The sequence below is a fragment of the Pleurodeles waltl genome, chromosome 2_2 (assembly GCF_031143425.1).
Source record: "Pleurodeles waltl isolate 20211129_DDA chromosome 2_2, aPleWal1.hap1.20221129, whole genome shotgun sequence".
Taxonomy (NCBI): domain Eukaryota; kingdom Metazoa; phylum Chordata; class Amphibia; order Caudata; family Salamandridae; genus Pleurodeles; species Pleurodeles waltl.
Genome location: NC_090439.1, coordinates 1,127,372,605 through 1,127,395,944, shown reverse-complemented (window position 1 = coordinate 1,127,395,944; position 23,340 = coordinate 1,127,372,605). Strand labels below are relative to the sequence as shown.

Here is a 23,340-nt window from a genome sequence, read left to right as displayed (position 1 = left end):
TCCAACGTCATCAATCATAAAACCAAATAAATGCAGCCCTTGCTCGCCATTCCTCCCTATGTTGTGTCCATTGACCTTGCTATTGCCAGTACTTTAATATCAGATCCTTAATTCATCAACATAGGAGGTGGTGGGAGGTACTCTGGATATTAGTACAGCTCCAACACACGCTATAATCACTTCAGACAATATTTCCAGCTGCGGTGAAGTCATCAGGCCCTGAGTCTGGATCTGACATTTATGACCCAGGTTTACAGCAAACCACACACACAGCCTCACTTCTGTTCATCGAGACTTGACTGACGTGCTCTGCCGCTCTTCCCTAACCTTGGCCATCCCAGCAGTGACAAGTCTCCTTTATATATAATGTTTGTGTCAGGAACATAATCCTCCAGCCCTGCGCCTCTCCAACACCCCGACCACCATGGACATCATTTAGGGGTCGCCAGGGGTCGCAGTTGCGACCCCTTGGCTTGACCATTGCGACCCCTGACCTCAGTGGTGGCAATATTAGTGCCTGGAACACACTGGCAGCTCGTCTTCTTTCAAAGTTTGTATTAGTAACCCTGAATAAAGTTTCATTATTCACTGTTAGTGTAATACAAACATGGATTACAATTAGCTGGAATGTAGCCTTCTCTGGATGCTGAGGTAAGTTTTTTTTTTTTTATTTTTTTTTATTTTTTTTAAGTGCCTTTAAATGTATGGTTTGTGCATGCTTGCAGGTGAGTGTGTTTATTTGAGAGAGAGTAGGTGTGTAAGTGTAAATGTGTGCATGGGCAAGAATGCGCGTGAGACTGAAATTGAAGGTCAAAGGGCATGCGATGCCACTTCCGCTGCCCCTAGCTTTTTGGTGAATTGACGTCCATGCTGACCTCCAGCCTAGGCCAGGATCTGGGCCAGGGTGAGTCAAGCCTCTTGGCTTGAAGGGAGCGGGTGAATTGTCCAGGTGAAACATCAACAAAATGAGAAATTATCAGGGGAACTGGCCTCAGAATTACTGAATTCACCCACAACTTTCTCATTCCTCAGGCAGACCTCGGGGTTCCACCTGTAATCCCAGTTACCTCTACCATCCTGGAGTTACTGGTACCTCGAACTGGACTAGAATCCACCAGCTGAATGTCCTCCGCAATACTTTGTGGTTGAGCAAAACCGGCTGGGAGAGTTTAGCCCCTAGAGTTTCCACCATAAATTGGGGGGGTTTCATTTTATCACCAAACTCTAAATCGCACCACTGGTGGTGTCAATAACTAAGACTGCTCTATATTCTGTGGCTTCTGTGGCCCCAGTAGAAACTATCAACACATCCTTGAATGGTTTTAATAAAGACAGAGGCAGGAGGTTAAGAACATATACAAACACGACTACCCCGACCGCTAGCACCACACTCATTTCTGGGGGAACTTGCCCTGAGGACCATCTGAGGCCTGAGAGATGCCCTAAGTACGTGTTCAATGTACACAGCTGCCTAGGTGTGCCAGGGCCTTGAAACTGCTCATAACTGCTGAACTAAGGACAAATACAGGGGCACACACCGCATCAACCACTCAGATTCCCACCAATCCAATGAAAGAGCAAGAACCACCGAGATTTCTAGAAATCCAAAGGCATGGAAGGCCAACCACTTCCCAGACTTGCACAAATCCAGAAGGTGATTTACTGCTGAACCTCCGCCAAATCCTGATGTGCAGAAGTCCACGTGCCACCAATATTTCTATAAATCCAGATGTGCAGAAGTCCACGTGCCACCAATATTTCTATGAATCCAGAGGTGCAGAAGTCCACGTGCCACCAATATTTCTATGAATCCAGAGGTGCAGAAGTCCACGTGCCACCAATATTTCTATGAATCCAGAGGTCCAGAAGTCCACGTGCCACCAATATTTCTACAAATACAGAAGTGCAGAGCTCCAAGCACCACCGATATTTCTGTAAATCCAGGGGTGCAGACGTCGATGCACCACCGATATTTCTATAAATCCAGGGGTGCAGACGTCCAGGCACCACCATTCATTCAATAAATGCAGAAGTCAGAGTTCCACCAACGTCTCCGAGTGAGTAGGGTGTGACAAAATCCTAAAGATGCTGTAAATTGAGGCTAACTTTAGGATGGTGAGCGAGAAGATCCTCCCACGCGCTCACGCCTACATCTAGGGGTGCAGAGGGCGAGACGCCTCAGGACATTGGGACTGTCTTGGTTGCAGCAGGAAGCAGGGCAGAGGGGACTCTTGCACCCTTGGAGCAGTGGGTGCAGACCCACTGAAGAGCGCCTGGAGGGTAACAAACATCAGAGTGTAGCAGCGGGGTACATTACTAGCCAGGCCTCTCATCTCCTGGCCTCTGGGAGGTAGAACAGTTTGCTGGTAACGTCTCCTCGCGGTCTGCTCCTGGTCCAAGAGCAGTCTCTTGTGGACATGTCTGTCTAAATTAACAAACTGACAGTGACCTGTACCCCTGCATTGTTCCCGTCTGCCTTGTTTTGGCAGGATTGCTTTTAAGCTTTAAAAAGTCAATTTCTCTAGGTCACCTCATCTATTTTGATCATTGATGCGCCATTTTGGATATATTTCTATTGATTTTATTCCCACAAATTGGTTCCAGAATGTTGTGCTTTGCTCTTGTTTTCTGTGTTGTTCGGTATTGCTTTAGGTTAACACTTATTTCGCCCTTGGACATGTATTTTGCTTGCATTATAGTTTTGAGAGGATGGATCCGAGTTACTCATTGAACTGCGTTGTGACCTAATCAGTGTGTTTATTAAGTTGGCGGGGTTCGCTTCTCCCACATTATTAACACAGTTCATGGAGACCCCCCACAAGGAGCCAGGTCCGGTGGCTCAGTGGACTAATGCTGCCTTCGAGGGAACTGTGTCTGATTCACATCCTGAAGGGTTTATTCAGGCTATCAGCCTTCTGAGGACAATAAGACAGTACCATTCAGATAGGTAAAAATAAACATCTGTTATTCACCTCCAAGGTACCTCGGGGGGGGGGGGGGGGGGGTGCACTGCACAGGTATATGTTATGCTATACAGCCCTGTGCCAGCACCCTCATCGGAGACAGACAGCCTGGCACCACCACTTCCACCCAGAGACCACACCAGGGAGAAGCAGCTTATAGACCACCTCAGGGAAGAATCGAAGAATTCCGACCTACCTCATCACTCACATACCTCACAGGTGGGGGCAGGTGAGTACCACTGCCCTCACTCAGAGGCTGCCTTAGCGAAGAAACAGACAACCTAGTGCCACCATCCCTGCCTCCGAGACAGCCTCGGGGAGGGATGGCGCTGTGCCGCTGCCCTCGCTCTGAGCCTGTCTGTGATCAGACACAGTCCGGTGCCACCTCCCTCACCCAAGGCCCCTTACAGCCACTGCCAGCTTTCTCACTCAGAGACCACCCAGTGCCACCTGCTTCACTCAGGGACAGACAACCAGTGCCAGCTTTCTCACTCGGATACCACCCAGTGCCACCTGCTTCACTCAGGGACAGACAGCCAGTGCCACCTTTCTCACTCGGACACCACCTCGGAGAGAGACCGCACAGTGCCACCTTTCTCACTCAGAGACCACCTCGGAGAGAGACACCACAGTGCCACCTTTCTCACTAAGAGACCACCTGAGGTAGAGACGGGCCAGTGCCACTTCCTTAACTCAGGGACAGACAGCTAGTGCCACCTTTCTCACTCGGAGACCACCTCGGAGAGAGACCGCACTGTGCCACCTTTCTCACTAAGAGACCACCTTAGGGAGAGACGGGCCAGTGACACTTTCCCACCATAAGTCCACTTTCGCACTTAGAGTCCATCAGTGGAGAGACAGCCAATTGCACCTCTTCACTCTAGGAATGCCCTCTAGAGAGAGACACCCCAGTGCCACCTCCCCCACTCCGGGCCCAAACGCAACCCACTGCCAGATTCTTCACTCAGAGAGAAAGGGACATTCCAGTGAAACCGCTCTCATTCGGGGGCCCATGCAGCCCACTTCCACCTCCTCACTCAAAGCCCACAATGCCAGCACCTCTCTCACTCCGGCCCCCTGCAGCCCAGTGTCCGCTTCCTCACTCAGACTCCCTCACAGAGAGACAGACCAGAGGCCCTCCCTCACTCAGAGACGTCTCAGCAGAGAAAGAGACAGCCCGATGTCACGCGTCTCACGCAGAGACAGGTCTAGTGAAGAAACATCTAGCCCAGGGTCACTTCCCTCTGATACAGACCTAGGGAAGAAACAGCAAGCACATCGGCCCTTATCTCACACAGAGACAGCCTGTGACACCTCTCGAGGCAAGAGACAGGTAGACCTTCCTTGGACAGAGAGAAGATGTGTGAGGTAAGAGACAGCCCACTCCCAATTCTCTCGCACACCAGGCCAGTTCAGAAGTAAGAGTCCGCTCCGTACTCTCTCGCAAAGGCTCAGCGAGGAAAGAGACTGCTTTGTGTTATTTTTCCCAGGGAGAAGCGGACTTGAGAATGTAAGAGGCAGTGAGTCCAGTGCTGTCTCTCGCACACTTAAGCGGGCTTAGGGGTAAGAGACAGCCCGGCAGCTACCTCGACACAGGTACAGGGAAGAGACAGCCCAGTGCCGCCATCTTCTTAACCAGAGGTGAACTCCAGTATAAGAGACAGCCCAATGCAGCTACCTCGACACAGGTACAGGGAAGAGACAGCCCAGTGCCGCCATCTTCTTAACCAGAGGTGAACTCCAGTATAAGAGACAGCTCAATGCAGCTACCTCCACACAGGTACAGGGAAGAGACAGCCCAGTGCCGCCATCTTCTTAACCAGAGGTGAACTCCAGTATAAGAGACAGCCCAATGCAGCTACCTCGACACAGGTACAGGGAAGAGACAGCCCAGTGCCGCCATCTTCTTAACCAGAGGTGAACTCCAGTATAAGAGACAGCTCAATGCAGCTACCTCCACACAGGTACAGGGAAGAGACAGCCCAGTGCCGCCATCTTCTTAACCAGAGGTGAACTCCAGTATAAGAGACAGCCCAATGCAGCTACCTCGACACAGGTACAGGGAAGAGACAGCCCAGTGCCGCCATCTTCTTAACCAGAGGTGAACTCCAGTATAAGAGACAGCTCAATGCAGCTACCTCCACACAGGTACAGGGAAGAGACAGCCCAGTGCCGCCATCTTCTTAACCAGAGGTGAACTCCAGTATAAGAGACAGCCCAATGCAGCTACCTCGACACAGGTACAGGGAAGAGACAGCCCAGTGCCGCCATCTTCTTAACCAGAGGTGAACTCCAGTATAAGAGACAGCTCAATGCAGCTACCTCCACACAAGCACAGACTGCGGGAAGAGACAGCCCAGTGTTGCCATCTTCTTGCAGAGAGGTTAGCTCGACTGTACGAGACAGCCCAGTACTACTTCTCCCATACCGACACGGGCTCAGGTTTTAAGAGACAGCTCATTCAGAGCCTCTTCTCCCTTGAAGTGAGTGTTCAGAGGTGTAAGAGACAGCCTACATCTAATTCTACCACTCAGAGACAGGCTGGGTGTAAGAGACCGCCCAATGCACATACCGTCTTGCTCTTATAGACTGCAAGAGGAAGCGCAGTGCTCCACCTTATGACAGGGGTGAACTCGAGACTCTAAGAGACAGTCCAGTGCCAATTCTCCTAGTCCGAGACGGGCGCATAGATGTACTAGACAAAGCACTACAACTTCTCTTACTCAGAGACTGTCTTATGTGTCTGAGACAGTCCGAGGCTGCTACCTCCACACAGATACAGACTGTGGAAGAGGCACCTTGTGCCAGGGGTGAACTCCCGACTGCAAGAGACAGCCCAGTATCACTTCTCCTGCTCAGAGACGGGCATGAGTGTAAGAGACAGCCTTTGCAGCTAGCTCCATGCAGGTACAGACTGTAGGAAGAGACAGCCCAGTGAAGCCACCTTAAGTCAGGGGTGAACTCCAGACTGCAAGAGACAGCCCAGTGTCACTTCTCCTGCTCAGAGACGGGCCTGAGTGTAAGAGACAGCCTTTGCAGCTAGTTCCATGCAGGTACAGACTGTAGGAAGAGACAGCCTACTGCTGCTTCACTCAAGGTAAGAGAGATCTCTGTGGCATTTGTATGAGAGACAGATTCCAGGAGGAAAGAGACAGGCTGATAGCGCTCTTCGGACCCTGTGGTGGGGTCACGTGCATGTCTCTCTCCATGTAAATTGAAAGCAGTCTCTTGCTTCTGCTCCGCCCGTGGGAATCTCCCGCCCCTGCAGCAGGGCAGGTTGCAACACAAAAGCGCCTGGGGGGACCTTTCAGAGGAACCTGCTCTGCAGACCTTGCGGGGGCCGGGGGAGGGGGGAGAAGCTCAGCGTCTCCGGAGCTGTCCCGGCCCATCTCAGATCAAACTCTGGCAGGACCTGGGCGGGAAGCGGAGCCGTGCACCGGTGCCACCCTGGCAGGCAACCCGTGCGCAATCGCCCAACGCCAAGGCCACTGAGCGCGCCTTGAGCGCGAAATAGCGCCTCCAAACACGTCTTTGACGCTGGATCAAGAGCACGCTCACTCCTGGCTTGTATGGGACAGATCTCACTCGGAGAGAGGGGGAGGGTAGATATCACTCGGAGAGAGGAGGGAGGACCCAGATATCACTCGGAGTGAGGAGGGAGGACCCACATATCACTCGGAGTGAGGAGGGAGGACGCAGATATCCCTCGGAGAGAGGAGGGGGGCGTAGCTATCACCCTGAGAGGGGAGGGCAGATATCACTCGGAGCGAGGAGGGAGGACCCAGATGTCACTCAGAGAGGAGAGGACGGAGAAAGTTTCGTAAGAGGCGGAAAGTTTCCTCTCCCTCCTGAGACGCAGTCTCAGACCTCCGACAGCCACCGAAGGTGCCACGTCGACGTTACTGGGCTCTGCCAACCGTCGTGCCCTCCCAGCCCGGGCAAACTCAGCTGCCAGGAGGCTGGGCACCGCCAGGGGCAAACCTCGAAGATTCAGGTGCAGTGTGTGCCATACTAGCCACGAACTGCTTAAGGAGAAGTTCAGGACACTGGACGAGAGTCTCTGTTGACCGTGCCACGTGGGGGGCGTACATCTTTCAAGCGCACTGAAGCGGATAACGTGCTAGAGTGTGCTATAGAAGTCGCACATATACATAAAAGAGCGCTAGAAGTGCCAGGTGGAGTGGGGCGCCTGGAGCCGCGCCAGAGGAACCTTGGCCACCCCCTCCTGCTCCGGCCAGCGCCCCTCCCTCGCAGCGAGGCGCTAGATATGAGCTGGCTCCGGAGCCCGGCCAGCTGCGCGCAGCAGGTCGCAGGCGCAGCGTCTTCTTGGCGCCCCCCTCTGAGTTCTCGCCCCTTCTTCCGCAGGACGGTGTCCGGATCCAGGCAGGAGCAGCAGCGGCAGCAGCTGGACAGCGCCCTGGGCAGGATGGAGAACGGCACAGTGCGGGAGCGGGTGCTCTCCCTGGACTCCATGAACCCCTGCGTGAAGCGCGTGGAGTACGCGGTGCGGGGCCCCATCGTCGCCCGCGCCCTGGAGCTGCAGAAGGAGCTGGAGCAGGTACCGGGCCATGAATATTACTATTCTTGTTTTTTTTCAGTGTTTATGTGAGTGTTTTATTATTACTAATAATTGTATTCATAATATTAACATTATTCGTAATATTATGATTAGTATGGTTTTTAGTGTTTTTGCTATTGTTGTTATAGGTATTATTATTACTAATACTATTAGTAATATTAACAATAGCAATGATATTGTTTTTATTATTGCCGTTAATATTACTATTATTGTTGTCATTAGTGTTGTAATTATTAATGACATTAGCATTACTATTATCAATATTAACACTAATTAGTGCCGTTATTATTACTAATATCATTATTGTTAGTGCCATTAATATTACGATAATTGCTATTATTAGTGTTACTATTGTTCTTTTTATTGATATTATTTTTGTCGTTATTACTGTTAGAAGTAGTACTTTTGCTAGTATTATCGATCTTATCATTACCAGAGTCCCTAGTATTATTGTTTTTGGCATTAATTTTATTGTGTTTATCATTAATAATAATATTTTCGTACAGTATCTACGCACTACCCCGAGGCGGCTTCGGAGCCCTAGAGCTTTCTTCTCGCACCCCCTACTTTCTAATCAAGAATGTTCACAAAACTCGTTTTTCGTTTATTTATTTCATGACACAGTTAACTGAAACCTTACAGGATCGTTTTAAGAGGCCGTTTGCAGTGTAACATTGAACAGATGCTGCCCCGGTGGCTTTCATGTGAACAGTGCGAGTGCTAAGAGTCAGCCTGGTAAAGCGCTCCCTGGACCTTTGATGGCTGCATTAGATCAAAGATCACATCTGTGGCATCTTAATCTGCTAACAGCGGCGCACAGATGTGTGGCGGCCATGGCAGTTTGGGGGCACATTTTGGGAATAAGATAACACAGGATTGGTTTATAAACCAGACCTCACACCCTCTACTGCTCCACAGGGGCATTCATCTGTATACTCTCCTATGTGAATGAATGAATGAATGAATTCATGTTCTTTCATAGAGTGCAAGTGCGATCTGAATAGTGCATAGATAGTCCGTAAACATTTTTTGAAAGGCATAACAGAACTACAGGGTCCCCAGTTCCTCTATTTTTCTCCCATAATTCAGTGCCACTAGAAAAAATACTTTACAGGAACGGAATTTTAAAGTGGCAGACCCTAGTAGATCAAAGGAAGACCCTTGTAGAGTCCTAAGGATTGAAAGCAGGGCCCGGAAGGCACCAGGGTATGAATAATTGGTCTTTAAAGATAAAACTGCCTAGAAGCCTAGAAACCAGATCTGAGACGTAAATCCTCCTGAAAGGTGTAACTGCAGGCAACCGGCCGCACAAGGTAGATGGTGCTGGCCCCAAAGCAGTCCTCTCCCAGGAAATCTAACATATGTATAGAGTCACATGCAGAAGGGTCTGGAGGACACAAGGAAACAAACCTCTTGCATAAAGTTCAAGAGCGGCTGAAAGTCTGGATTGTTGAAGAGAGTTGGCTACTTGTGAGCAATCAGATGTTGAAGGTTCAGCCCTTCAAGCTCCAGACCCTTTGATGGTGACGCGCCAATGCACCGGTCCAGGGGAGGTGACTGTGGGAAACGCTCTGTAGAGGGTTGTTGACACCTGTAGAAGCAGAACATCCCTTCCGCCTGGACCGACGAGGGATGACCAGAAGCTCCACCTGATTCACTAAAATCTTCTGAAGCACCCTTTCTTATTTTTTGCAGTTTTACACGGCACAAACTTGGCCCAAGAGAATTAGAGCTCTTTACATGAGCTGTAGATTACAGTGCACAGATTATTTTTTTTGAGATTAAGTGATTTGCCCAGAATCACAGGGGGTTCAGCCGACGCCTGGATTTGAACGTGGGTCCCAGTCCCAAGGACTGCAGCTCTGGCCACATCTTATGCTTGCCGAAAAGTGCTTCGACGCCTCGTCAGGGGTAGTACGCGCTATATAAATACTATTACAATACAATACAATCTTCTTCTCGTGACCCTTTTTTCCTACCAGGTCCATCCTTTATTCCCAAGGTTCTAACTGGCTTCCATGTTTGCCCAGACCTTGTATTTCTCAGGCTCTTTCAATCGCCTTCATCTGCAGAGGAGGAGAGGCTTCACGCAGTGGATCTTCAGAGCTCCATCTGTGTGGCGAGACCCGCTCCGTTTAGGCAACCTCATGCCCTGTCCGTGACTTTTGATACTCCAGACTTAGGACCTTCTTCAGCTGCTCTTCCTTGATGGCTTAAGCGATCCATCGTTTGTGCTTGAGACAAGGATGGTATATTCCTACCTGGGGTTGTGTGGGGTACCTCGATCTGAGATGTGTTGGCCTTCTTGGCAATGCTAAAATGTCCATGAAAGACACCTCTCTGGCAGCCACTTGGGTGTCCCCACCTACCTTCATGAAGCGTCATCACCCCCAGGTTCAGGAGGGGCCTCTGCAAGTTTTGGGGACAAGGTGTTGGATGGCGTTTTGCATGAATCGCGAGTTGATGTATGGTCGATAAGCTTTCACTTTGGCGTGACCTTCTTGGATAGGTACTTTTTCAGGTTGCTTTTTATTGCTTCGGTATTCTCTCACCCTGGAAGGGCAGGAACACGGAAGGTGAATGAGGGGGTAATGACTACTTCCTCTTTATAAAGAGCGACAGGAAGAGGAAGTCTGACGTACCTCTAGTTTTGATTTTAGTGTCTGCTTGGATATATAAAAATAAAAAATCACTTCTGAGGTAAGATATGCTCTCTGTCCCAGTAAGAATTGCGGGAAGGGAGGGCTGAATTGAGAGTAATAAAAATTACTGGTATCTAGTGGTGGGTGGTCAACTCCCCTCGTGGAGTTCACTGAGTTTTCCCTTTGGGAAAACTCCCACCAATCGCCGTGTGACAGAGGTTTTTCTCATGTTTGGCTTGCCAACTTTGTTGGTGAGCGAGAAAATCAAGCGCTAGAAGCCCTCCCGTCGAGATTCCTCAGCGTGTGCAGTCATGGCAGGTCGCTGTCGCTCACATTGAGAAAGCTGTCGCTCACGTTGAGAAAGTAATCTACTCGAGCAGCAGAAAAAAGTAGCACCTCTGGCACGCTGCGCGGTGCTGTTCGTGCTGATTTTACAGCGCGCGGGACGAGCTCCCAGTGCTAGAAATTAGCACGAGCAGAGTAACGCACTAAAACTCCACGGCTCGTGGAACTCCACAGGATCTTGCTGAGTTTTTAGCTGTGAAACTCCACGAGTTCCACCCAGGCCTACTGGTAACGGGGGCATCTCCTGCTTTCATGAGCCCTGATTACCTCATATTCTGTCTCCCCGCAGCACCCTTCTGCTCCCTCCATCTGACCCTCCTCTCTCCACGCCACTCGTCTTCTTCTCCATTGCAACTTCCTCTCTCCACCTCAATCTCCCCTCCCCATACCACCCTTCTGCTCTCTCCCCTGCTTTTTCCTCTCTCCATCTCCCTCTTTCCATCTCGCTCTCGTCTCTCCATCCCAGCCTCTCTCCAGACCACCCTTCTCATCTCTTCATCTCATCCCCCTTCTGTCCACCTCACCCTCTACTTTCCACCTCACCCTCTTCCTCCACCTTATCCGCTTCTCACCTTCTCAACCTCTTCCCTCCACCTCTGTACTCACTACCCTTCTCTCTCCACCTCTCTCCTCTCCACCTTATCCGCTTCTCAACCTCTTCCCTCCACCTCTGTACTCACTACCCTTCTCTCTCCACCTCTCTCCTCTCCACCTTATCCGCTTCTCAACCTCTTCCCTCCACCTCTCTACTCACTACCCTTCTCTCTCCACCTCTCCCCTCATCTCATCCTCTTCTCTCCAAACCTCCCTTCTCTACATGCCCTTCTCCTCTGCACCTCCCCCTCGACTCCCCATCTTCCCTCTTCTCTCCCCACCCCATCTCCCCGCCTTCTCTCCACACCACACTTCTCCTCTCTCATCTCCCTCTCTCCTCCACATCTCACCCACCTCGCACCCCTCCCAGGATCCGCCTTTCTCTCCCTGGTGCAGCCCCCCTGCTGCTCCTGTGAATACCCTGATGTGCTGCCGGCCCTCACAGGGTGGCTCCCGGTGAGCGCAGCCCAGGCCTGTGGCATTCATTGTGACATTTCAGCACACCGGCTGGAGGGGCCCTGCCCCTGCCTGGGGCATCCCTAGGCATGAACTACTGCTGTCCCATTGGGACCTCTGCCCTGACCTCACATGCCAGTGAGAAGACTGTACGCACTGGCCACCCCTGGGCTCAGCAAGCCGTGCTGCAGGGTAAGTAGCAGTGCAGCCCCCCTGAAGACCCCCGAGGCCTCTAACCACAGCGCCAAGAGGCCTCACGGGAGCTAGCCTCAGACGATGCTTACCATGTCGTATCACGTTGTTCTAGATTTAGAAGAGCGCCTCGGTGCGCTTAGGTTTTAGCCAGCCCTTTTTGTCAGCAGCCTTGGGGTTAAAGGCTGGTAGACAGGCTGCGCTATAAAATCTGCGCTTCTGCCGGTGGGCTGCACACGTAGTTATAATTCCCTTATTCCCCTCCAGACCTTGAGGCCTGCGAGTGTGTGAGGAGTCCCGGTTCATACTCCGTGCGCCCTGCTTGTTGTCTGATCCTCTGCGCTAACATTGCTTCTTATGGTAGCGCCTGGCCGCCGCAGAACCTCTCTGAGCTGTTTACCCCACAAATCACAAGCAGTGCTTGATGGAATGTTGTGAACCTGTAGGATTCAGGTCCACTAGAAGTGGCATCCTATCCTCACCACCGTCTTGGTCTTCTCCGTGGCACGCTGCCACCCTCGTTGGCCGTATGTCAGAGTATTAATTGATCTCTTCACTTCTGCGTTTGACAGTGATCATGATACCTTTTCTCTGAACTACAGTCCGCCTCAAAAGGCAACCTAAACCTACTACCAGGCCACCCATCTTTTACCGGAACCTCATCACCCACTGGGATTGCCGACTCCCAGGCTCTGCGTTTGAGGCCGCACTTCTTGGTGGATGCTTGCCTCTGTGTGAGAAGGTAGCCTCTTTCTAGCCTTGTTACCCCCACTTTTGGCCTGTTTGTGAGTGTATGTCAGGGTGTTTGTCACTGTTTTCACTGTCTCACTGGGATCCTGATAGCCAGGCCTCAGTGCTCATAGTGAAAACACTATGTTTTCAGTATGTTTGTTATGTGTCACTGGGATCCTGCTGGTCAGGACCCCAGTGCTCATAGGTTTGTGGCCTATATGTATGTGTCACTGGGACCCTGTCACACAGGGCCCCAGTGCTCATAGGTGTGCATGTGTATGTTCCCTGTGTGGTGCCTAACTGTCTCACTGAGGCTCTGCTAACCAGAACCTCAGTGGTTATGCTCTCTCATTACTTTCAAATTGTCACTGACAGGCTAGTGACCATTTTTACCAATTTACATTGGCTTACTGGAACACCCTTATAATTCCCTAGTATATGGTACTGAGGTACCCAGGGTATTGGGGTTCCAGGAGATCCCTATGGGCTGCAGCATTTCTTTTGCCACCCATAGGGAGCTCTGACAATTCTTACACAGGCCTGCCACTGCAGCCTGAGTGAAATAACGTCCACGTTATTTCACAGCCATTTTACACTGCACTTAAGTAACTTATAAGTCACCTATATGTCTAACCTTTACCTGGTAAAGGTTAGGTGCAAAGTTACTTAGTGTGAGGGCACCCTGGCACTAGCCAAGGTGCCCCCACATTGTTCAGGGCCAATTCCCTGAACTTTGTGAGTGTGGGGACACCATTACACGCGTGCACTACATATAGGTCACTACCTATATGTAGCTTCACAATGGTAACTCCGAATATGGCCATGTAACATGTCTATGATCATGGAATTGCCCCCTCTATGCCACCCTGGCATAGTTGGCACAATCCCATGGTCCCAGTGGTCTGTAGCACAGACCCTGGTACTGCCAGACTGCCCTTCCTGGGGTTTCACTGCAGCTGCTGCTGCTGCCAACCCCTCAGACAGGCATCGGCCCTCCTGGGGTCCAGCCAGGCCTGGCCCAGGATGGCAGAACAAAGGACTTCCTCTGAGAGAGGGTGTGACACCCTCTCCCTTTGGAAAATGGTGTGAAGGCAGGGGAGGAGTAGCCTCCCCCAGCCTCTGGAAATGCTTTGTTGGGCACAGATGTGCCCAATTCTGCATAAGCCAGTCTACACCGGTTCAGGGACCCCTTAGCCCCTGCTCTGGCGCGAAACTGGACAAAGGAAAGGGGAGTGACCACTCCCCTGACCTGCACCTCCCCTGGGAGGTGTCCAGAGCTCCTCCAGTGTGCTCCAGACCTCTGCCATCTTGGAAACAGAGGTGCTGCTGGCACACTGGACTGCTCTGAGTGGCCAGTGCCACCAGGTGACGTCAGAGACTCCTGCTGATAGGCTCCTTCAGGTGTTAGTAGCCTTTCCTCTCTCCTAGGTAGCCAAACCCTCTTTTCTGGCTATTTAGGGTCTCTGTCTCTGGGGAAACTGTAGATAACGAATGCATGAACTCAGCCGAGTTCCTCTGCATCTCTCTCTTCACCTTCTGATAAGGAATCGACCGCTGACCGCGCTGGAAGCCTGCAAACCTGCAACATAGTAGCAAAGACGACTACTGCAACTCTGTAACGCTGATCCTGCCGCCTTCTCGACTGTTTTCCTGCTTGTGCATGCTGTGGGGGTAGTCTGCCTCCTCTCTGCACCAGAAGCTCAGAAGAAATCTCCCGTGGGTCGACGGAATCTTCCCCCTGCAACCGCAGGCACCAAAAAGCTGCATTACCGGTCCCTTGGGTCTCCTCTCAGCACGACGAGCGAGGTTCCTCGAATCCAGCGACGCTGTCCAAGAGACCCCCACAGTCCAGTGACTCTTCAGCCCAAGTTTGGTGGAGGTAAGTCCTTGCCTCACCTCGCTGGGCTGCATTGCTGGGAACCGCGACTTTGCAGCTACTCCGGCCCCTGTGCACTTCCGGCGGAAATCCTTTGTGCACAGCCAAGCCTGGGTCCACGGCACTCTAACCTGCATTGCACGACTTTCTAAGTTGGTCTCCGGCGACGTGGGACTCCTTTGTGCAACTTCAGCGAGCACCGTTTCACGCATCCTTGTAGTGCCTCTTTCTGGCACTTCTCCGGGTGCTACCTGCTTCAGTGAGGGCTCTTTCTCTTGCTCGACGTCCCCTCTCTCTTCAGGTCCAATTTGCGACCTCCTGGTCCCTCCTGGGCCCCAGCAGCGTCCAAAAACGCCAAACGCACGATTTGCGTGTAGCAAGGCTTGTTGGCGTCCTTCCGGCGGGAAAACACTTCTGCACGACTCTCCACGGCGAGAGGGATCCGTCCACCAAAGGGGAAGTCTCTAGCCCTTTTCGTTCCTGCAGAAACCTCAGCTTCTTCTGTCCAGTCGAAGCTTCTTTGCACCCGCAGCTGGCATTTCCTGGGCATCTGCCCATCTCCGACTTGCTTGTGACTTTTGGACTTGGTCCCCTTGTTCCACAGGTACCCTAGATTGGAAATCCACAGTTGTTGCATTGCTGGTTTGTGTCTTTCCTGCATTATTCCTCTAACACGACTATCTTGTCCTTAGGGGAACTTTAGTGCACTTTGCACTCACTTTGCAGGGTCTTGGGGAGGGTTATTTTTCTAACTCTCACTATTTTCTAATAGTCCCAGCGACCCTCTACAAGGTCACATAGGTTTGGGGTCCATTCGTGGTTCGCATTCCACTTTTGGAGTATATGGTTTGTGTTGCCCCTATCCCTATGTTTCCCCATTGCATCCTATTGTAACTATACATTGTTTGCACTGTTTTCTAAGACTATACTGCATATTTTTGCTATTGTGTATATATATCTTGTGTATATTTCCTATCCTCTCACTGAGGGTACACTCTAAGATACTTTGGCATATTGTCATAAAAATAAAGTACCTTTATTTTTAGTATAACTGTGTATTGTGTTTTCTTATGATATTGTGCATATGACACTAAGTGGTACTGTAGTAGCTTCACACGCCTCCTAGTTCAGCCTAAGCTGCTCTGCTAAGCTACCATTATCTATCAGCCTAAGCTGCTAGACACCCTATACACTAATAAGGGATAACTGGGCCTGGTGCAAGGTGCAAGTACCCCTTGGTACTCACTACAAGCCAGTCCAGCCTCCTACATTGGTTGTGCAGTGGTGGGATAAGTGCTTGAGACTACTTACCACTCTTGTCATTGTACTTTTCATAAGAGAAAAATATACAAAACAAGGTCAGTGTATATACACATAGCCAAAAAGTTTTGCATTTCCTCTTTTCACTCTTTTCTAAGTGCTGAAAAGTACTTCTAAAACTTTCAAAAAGTTCTTAAAAGTTTAAAAAGTTTTTTCTGTCTTTCCAAAAAGTTCTGAAAACTTTTTTCTCTTTTTCTATCACTTTAACTCTCTCTAAAAAATGTCTGGCACAGGAAAAAATGTTGAACTGTCCAAACTTGCATATGATCACCTTAGCTGGAAAGGAGCAAGGAGTCTCTGCATAGAGAGAGGTTTGAGTGTAGGGAAGAATCCTTCCTTAGAACTGTTAATTAATATGCTTAGAGTACAGGATAAGGCCATAAGTGCCCAATCTGTAGAAAAAGTAGCTAATGGTTCTCAATCTGATCCAGGGACTCCCCCAGGAAAAGGTTCAGGAAAGAAACTTCTCAGCCTGCCCATTACTAGACAGTCTAGCATAGTTGGTACAGAGGTTGAATCACACCATACTAATGGTGTGCTCTCACATTATACTGGTAGCCAAGCTGTTAGGGTGCCCTCTGTAAGGGACAGGTCTCCTTCTGTTCATTCCCATCATAACTCTGTATCTAGAAATGTCCCTCCCACCCACCCTGATGACAGATTGTTAGAAAGGGAGCTCAATAGATTGAGAGTGGAACAAACCAGACTGAAGCTCAAGAAGCAACAGCTGGATTTGGATAGACAGTCTTTGGAAGTAGAGAGGGAAAGACAGAAGTTGGGTTTAGAAACCCATGGTGGCAGCAGCAGTATTCCCCATAGTCATCCTGCAAAAGAGCATGATTCCAGGAATCTGCACAAGATAGTTCCCCCTTATAAGGAGGGGGATGACATTAACAAGTGGTTTGCTGCACTTGAGAGGGCCTGTGTTGTACAGGATGTCCCTCAAAGGCAGTGGGCTGCTATCCTATGGCTATCATTTAGTGGAAAAGGTAGGGATAGGCTCCTTACTGTGAAAGAAAATGATGCCAATAATTTCCAAGTTCTTAAGAATGCACTCCTGGATGGTTATGGCTTAACCACTGAACAGTACAGGATAAAGTTCAGAGAGACCAAAAAGGAGTCTTCACAAGACTGGGTTGATTTTATTGACCATTCAGTGAAGGCCTCGGAGGGGTGGTTACATGGCAGTAAAGTTACTGATTATGACAGCCTGTATAACTTAATCCTGAGAGAGCATATACTTAATAATTGTGTGTCTGATTTGTTGCACCAGTACTTGGTGGACTCTGATCTGACCTCTCCCCAAGAATTGGGAAAGAAGGCAGACAAATGGGTCAGAACAAGAGTGAACAGAAAAGTTCATACAGGGGGTGACAAAGATGGCAATAAGAAGAAAGATGGTGAAAAATCTCAAGATAAGCATGGGGATAAGGGTAAAACCAAAGATCCCACTTCAAATCTTAAACACTCTTCAGAGGGTGGGGATAAAACAAATTATTCCTCTTCTTCCCAACCTGCACACATTAAAAAGCCTTGGTGCTTTGTGTGTAAAAACAGAGGCCATAGGCCAGGGGATAAGTCCTGTCCAGGTAAACCCCCTGAGCCTACCACCACTAATACATCAAGCTCTAGTGCCCCTAGCAGTAGTGGTACTAGTGGTGGGACTGCTGGCAACAGTCAAGCAAAGGGTGTAGTTGGGTTCACTTATGGGTCCATAGTGGAAACTGATGTAATCAGTCCCAAGACAGTTTCTGTCACACCTAGTGGCATTGGCCTTGCCACACTGGCTGCTTGTCCCCTTACAATGGATAATTACAGGCAGACAGTTTCAATAAATGGTGTTGAGGCCTTGGCCTACAGGGACACAGGTGCCAGTTTCACTTTGGTGACTGAAAACCTAGTGCACCCTGATCAACACATCATTGGACAACAGTATAAGATTATTGATGTCCATAACTCCACTAAGTTTCTTCCCTTAGCTATAATTCAGTTTAGTTGGGGTGGAGTTACTGGCCCTAAGCAGGTGGTGGTATCACCTAGCTTACCTGTAGACTGTCTCTTAGGTAATGACCTAGAGGCCTCAGGTTGGGCTGATGTAGAGTTTTATGCCCATGCAGCCATGCTGGGCATCCCTGAGGAATTGTTCCCTCTCATTTCAACTGAAATGAAAAAGCAAAGGAGAGAAGGCCTGAAAACTCAGGAACCCTCTCCATCAACAGGTAAAAAGGGTATTACAGTATCCCCTAACCACCCTACCATTCAGGATACCATTCCTGTGGTGGGAGAAACCTCTCCTGGGGTGGCACCTGTTCCAAGGGAATCATCAGTTGGCAAAACTGTACTCCCTGAGGTGGAAGTACCTCTCTGTGGGATAACTAACATTGGTGAGAAAAAGAGCACCATTTTAGTTAACATGGAGCATCCCTCCAACCCTCCCAGAGAAACTTTAGTGCAGAAACTCTGCAATGCCTCACAACACTTAGGACAGCATCCCTGCCCTAGTGTGGAGCTGATAGGACAGCATCCCTGCCCTGCTCCAACGCAAGAGAAACAGCATCCCTGTTCTCTCTTCCAGCCATATGGACAACGTTTTTGCCCAGCTATGGCTTTTCTGAGACAGCATCCCTGTCTGGCATTTCCATCACTACAAATAGGTTCAGTGGACAATTCCCACTGCTCTAAACTAAAACTTACTGATAGAAACTCTGAAAATACATCTTCACATTGTTACTTAGCTAAAAAACTTCAAACAGGGTGGTTTACATCCCCACAGGGAAGTAACCATATAGTGGATGATAAAGGGAGTAACCAGTCTATTGCAGAGCTACTCTCTACTTATCACCACTTAGACAATAAAGTCTCAACTGGCCAAGGTTAGCCTTATTGTCCTTCGTTTGGGGGGGGGTTGTGTGAGAAGGTAGCCTTTTTCTAGCCTTGTTACCCCCACTTTTGGCCTGTTTGTGAGTGTATGTCAGGGTGTTTGTCACTGTTTTCACTGTCTCACTGGGATCCTGATAGCCAGGCCTCAGTGCTCATAGTGAAAACACTATGTTTTCAGTATGTTTGTTATGTGTCACTGGGATCCTGCTGGTCAGGACCCCAGTGCTCATAGGTTTGTGGCCTATATGTATGTGTCACTGGGACCCTGTCACACAGGGCCCCAGTGCTCATAGGTGTGCATGTGTATGTTCCCTGTGTGGTGCCTAACTGTCTCACTGAGGCTCTGCTAACCAGAACCTCAGTGGTTATGCTCTCTCATTACTTTCAAATTGTCACTGACAGGCTAGTGACCATTTTTACCAATTTACATTGGCTTACTGGAACACCCTTATAATTCCCTAGTATATGGTACTGAGGTACCCAGGGTATTGGGGTTCCAGGAGATCCCTATGGGCTGCAGCATTTCTTTTGCCACCCATAGGGAGCTCTGACAATTCTTACACAGGCCTGCCACTGCAGCCTGAGTGAAATAACGTCCACGTTATTTCACAGCCATTTTACACTGCACTTAAGTAACTTATAAGTCACCTATATGTCTAACCTTTACCTGGTAAAGGTTAGGTGCAAAGTTACTTAGTGTGAGGGCACCCTGGCACTAGCCAAGGTGCCCCCACATTGTTCAGGGCCAATTCCCTGAACTTTGTGAGTGTGGGGACACCATTACACGCGTGCACTACATATAGGTCACTACCTATATGTAGCTTCACAATGGTAACTCCGAATATGGCCATGTAACATGTCTATGATCATGGAATTGCCCCCTCTATGCCACCCTGGCATAGTTGGCACAATCCCATGGTCCCAGTGGTCTGTAGCACAGACCCTGGTACTGCCAAACTGCCCTTCCTGGGGTTTCACTGCAGCTGCTGCTGCTGCCAACCCCTCAGACAGGCATCGGCCCTCCTGGGGTCCAGCCAGGCCTGGCCCAGGATGGCAGAACAAAGGACTTCCTCTGAGAGAGGGTGTGACACCCTCTCCCTTTGGAAAATGGTGTGAAGGCAGGGGAGGAGTAGCCTCCCCCAGCCTCTGGAAATGCTTTGTTGGGCACAGATGTGCCCAATTCTGCATAAGCCAGTCTACACCGGTTCAGGGACCCCTTAGCCCCTGCTCTGGCGCGAAACTGGACAAAGGAAAGGGGAGTGACCACTCCCCTGACCTGCACCTCCCCTGGGAGGTGTCCAGAGCTCCTCCAGTGTGCTCCAGACCTCTGCCATCTTGGAAACAGAGGTGCTGCTGGCACACTGGACTGCTCTGAGTGGCCAGTGCCACCAGGTGACGTCAGAGACTCCTGCTGATAGGCTCCTTCAGGTGTTAGTAGCCTTTCCTCTCTCCTAGGTAGCCAAACCCTCTTTTCTGGCTATTTAGGGTCTCTGTCTCTGGGGAAACTGTAGATAACGAATGCATGAACTCAGCCGAGTTCCTCTGCATCTCTCTCTTCACCTTCTGATAAGGAATCGACCGCTGACCGCGCTGGAAGCCTGCAAACCTGCAACATAGTAGCAAAGACGACTACTGCAACTCTGTAACGCTGATCCTGCCGCCTTCTTGACTGTTTTCCTGCTTGTGCATGCTGTGGGGGTAGTCTGCCTCCTCTCTGCACCAGAAGCTCCGAAGAAATCTCCCGTGGGTCGACGGAATCTTCCCCCTGCAACCGCAGGCACCAAAAAGCTGCATTACCGGTCCCTTGGGTCTCCTCTCAGCACGACGAGCGAGGTCCCTCGAATCCAGCGACGCTGTCCAAGAGACCCCCACAGTCCAGTGACTCTTCAGCCCAAGTTTGGTGGAGGTAAGTCCTTGCCTCACCTCGCTGGGCTGCATTGCTGGGAACCGCGACTTTGCAGCTACTCCGGCCCCTGTGCACTTCCGGCGGAAATCCTTTGTGCACAGCCAAGCCTGGGTCCACGGCACTCTAACCTGCATTGCACGACTTTCTAAGTTGGTCTCCGGCGACGTGGGACTCCTTTGTGCAACTTCGGCGAGCACCGTTTCACGCATCCTTGTAGTGCCTGTTTCTGGCACTTCTCCGGGTGCTACCTGCTTCAGTGAGGGCTCTTTGTCTTGCTCGACGTCCCCTCTCTATTCAGGTCCAATTTGCGACCTCCTGGTCCCTCCTGGGCCCCAGCAGCGTCCAAAAACGCCAAACGCACGATTTGCGTGTAGCAAGGCTTGTTGGCGTCCTTCCGGCAGGAAAACACTTCTGCACGACTTTCCACGGCGAGAGGGATCCGTCCACCAAAGGGGAAGTCTCTAGCCCTTTTCGTTCCTGCAGAAACCTCAGCTTCTTCTGTCCAGTCAAAGCTTCTTTGTACCCGCAGCTGGCATTTCCTGGGCATCTGCCCATCTCCGACTTGCTTGTGACTTTTGGACTTGGTCCCCTTGTTCCACAGGTACCCTAGATTGGAAATCCACAGTTGTTGCATTGCTGGTTTGTGTCTTTCCTGCATTATTCCTCTAACACGACTATCTTGTCCTTAGGGGAACTTTAGTGCACTTTGCACTCACTTTGCAGGGTCTTGGGGAGGGTTATTTTTCTAACTCTCACTATTTTCTAATAGTCCCAGCGACCCTCTACAAGGTCACATAGGTTTGGGGTCCATTCGTGGTTCGCATTCCACTTTTGGAGTATATGGTTTGTGTTGCCCCTATCCCTATGTTTCCCCATTGCATCCTATTGTAACTATACATTGTTTGCACTGTTTTCTAAGACTATACTGCATATTTTTGCTATTGTGTATATATATCTTGTGTATATTTCCTATCCTCTCACTGAGGGTACACTCTAAGATACTTTGGCATATTGTCATAAAAATAAAGTACCTTTATTTTTAGTATAACTGTGTATTGTGTTTTCTTATGATATTGTGCATATGACACTAAGTGGTACTGTAGTAGCTTCACACGCCTCCTAGTTCAGCCTAAGCTGCTCTGCTAAGCTACCATTATCTATCAGCCTAAGCTGCTAGACACCCTATACACTAATAAGGGATAACTGGGCCTGGTGCAAGGTGCAAGTACCCCTTGGTACTCACTACAAGCCAGTCCAGCCTCCTACACTCTGACTGAGAGTTCAGCTGCCATCTGGTAGCTCGGGTCCCAGAGAGGATGATGGAGGATGCTGTCACACACCTGTCTCATGCAGACGCTACTCGGGGTTACTCCTGTGGTGGTGTGTGTGGGGTCAGGCAATATTCTTGCAGAAACGAGTAGACGGTCCACCTCGACATTGTACTCTATAGACGTGTAATTCTGATTACTTTTTTCATTGTCCGCATAAAACGCTCCACCTCCCCATTCGCCTGAGGCTGGTGAGGTATGTTTTTTTTGTGGTGTATGCCCCAAGACTGTAAGTACTCCAGTAGGTCTTGCTTCCGAAAAGGAGCCCCCATTGTCCATCCTCAACTAGTGAATGGTGCAGTGACTGGCCATGATATTCTCAATTTGTGGTATAACCTCATTGGCTGCCATGGTCATGACGAGCTCCACTTCAGTGTATTTGGAGTAGTCGTCCACCATAATCCTGTGACAACCATCTGTCCGACTCCCAAAATCTAGGCTGGCACACACCCATGGCCACCGAGGTCTGCCTCCAGTGATCATGGATGAAGATGGATTAGCCTTGCCTGTGGGTTGGCACGGCACACACCCGCACTGATTTTTCAACTAGCTTGTGTAGGAGTGGAAGGCAGACTTTTTTTCAGACGCACCCTTTAGTTTACACCATGCCCACGTGTGCTAGGTTATGGCTTGGGGAACCAGACTCTGAGAAATCACAATTCTGAGGCCGCTCAACAGACACCCGTTCTCGTCTTTGGTCAGGTCATGTCAGACATTATAGAGGGCTTCGAGGGTCCACCGTGCCTCCAGTGTTCTTGGTCCCCAGTGAGACTTGTGTCGCTCCCATTGGCCCGTCTTCAACACACTGATGACTAGTTGTAGGCAGTCATCACGTAATTCAGTGGCTTTTATTTCTTTCAGTGTCATTGGCCTTGATTAACACCACTCCACTACGTACTTGACATATTACTCCCTTTCTTCTGCTTTCCACTCTTCCTGCAACGTTTTGGCTCTAGGGTTCCAGGACAAGTAATCTGTAGGATTATGGGAGATATATATATATATATATATATATATATATATATATACATACATACATATATCTGCAACTTCAAAGGCTGTTCTTGGAGCCAGAGCACCCATTTCTTGTTCTGAGGTGGAGATTTTGAGGACGACCTTTGAAGCAGCAGTAATATGGTCCGTGTGGAACACAAAGGGATTATTGTAGACATAAGCATAGAATTAACAGCAGCCCCAGTGAATTGCAATAGCCCCTCATTCAATGCTTGAATACCGCCGCGACCTCCTGCACGCCCCGCCCCCCAGCTCCCATTCGCCCCCAGCTGACCCCTCCCCCCCCCTCCTACCTCTCATGGCGGCCGCTGCGCGACAGTGGTAGCGACCCTTGACCCAAGGGTAGGTCGCTCCCCCTGCCGCTGCAGCTCCTCCAAGTTCCCGAGTTCCTGTGTTCCTGAGACCCACCTAACTGTAAGTACCCCCCTCCTCCCAGCCCCTCGCCCTGCCCCGCGCCACTCACCTTCTCTCCTGCTCCTGCTTCTTTTCCTCCTCTCTGTCTCTTCCTCCTCG

General features: G+C 50.1%; 1 protein-coding gene across 2 annotated transcripts in view; it reads left to right on the top strand.

Moving 5' to 3' along the window:
• The window catches only part of LOC138282929 (alanine aminotransferase 2), a 305,965-nt gene that overhangs the window by 91,580 nt on the left and 191,045 nt on the right, over nt 1-23,340 (top strand). For both annotated transcript variants that reach the window (XM_069220988.1, XM_069220987.1), the window contains exon 2: nt 7,329-7,521. In XM_069220988.1, the coding sequence (XP_069077089.1) occupies nt 7,390-7,521 (132 nt within the window). In that variant the 5' untranslated portion in view covers nt 7,329-7,389. The remainder of the gene's footprint in view (nt 1-7,328; nt 7,522-23,340) is intronic.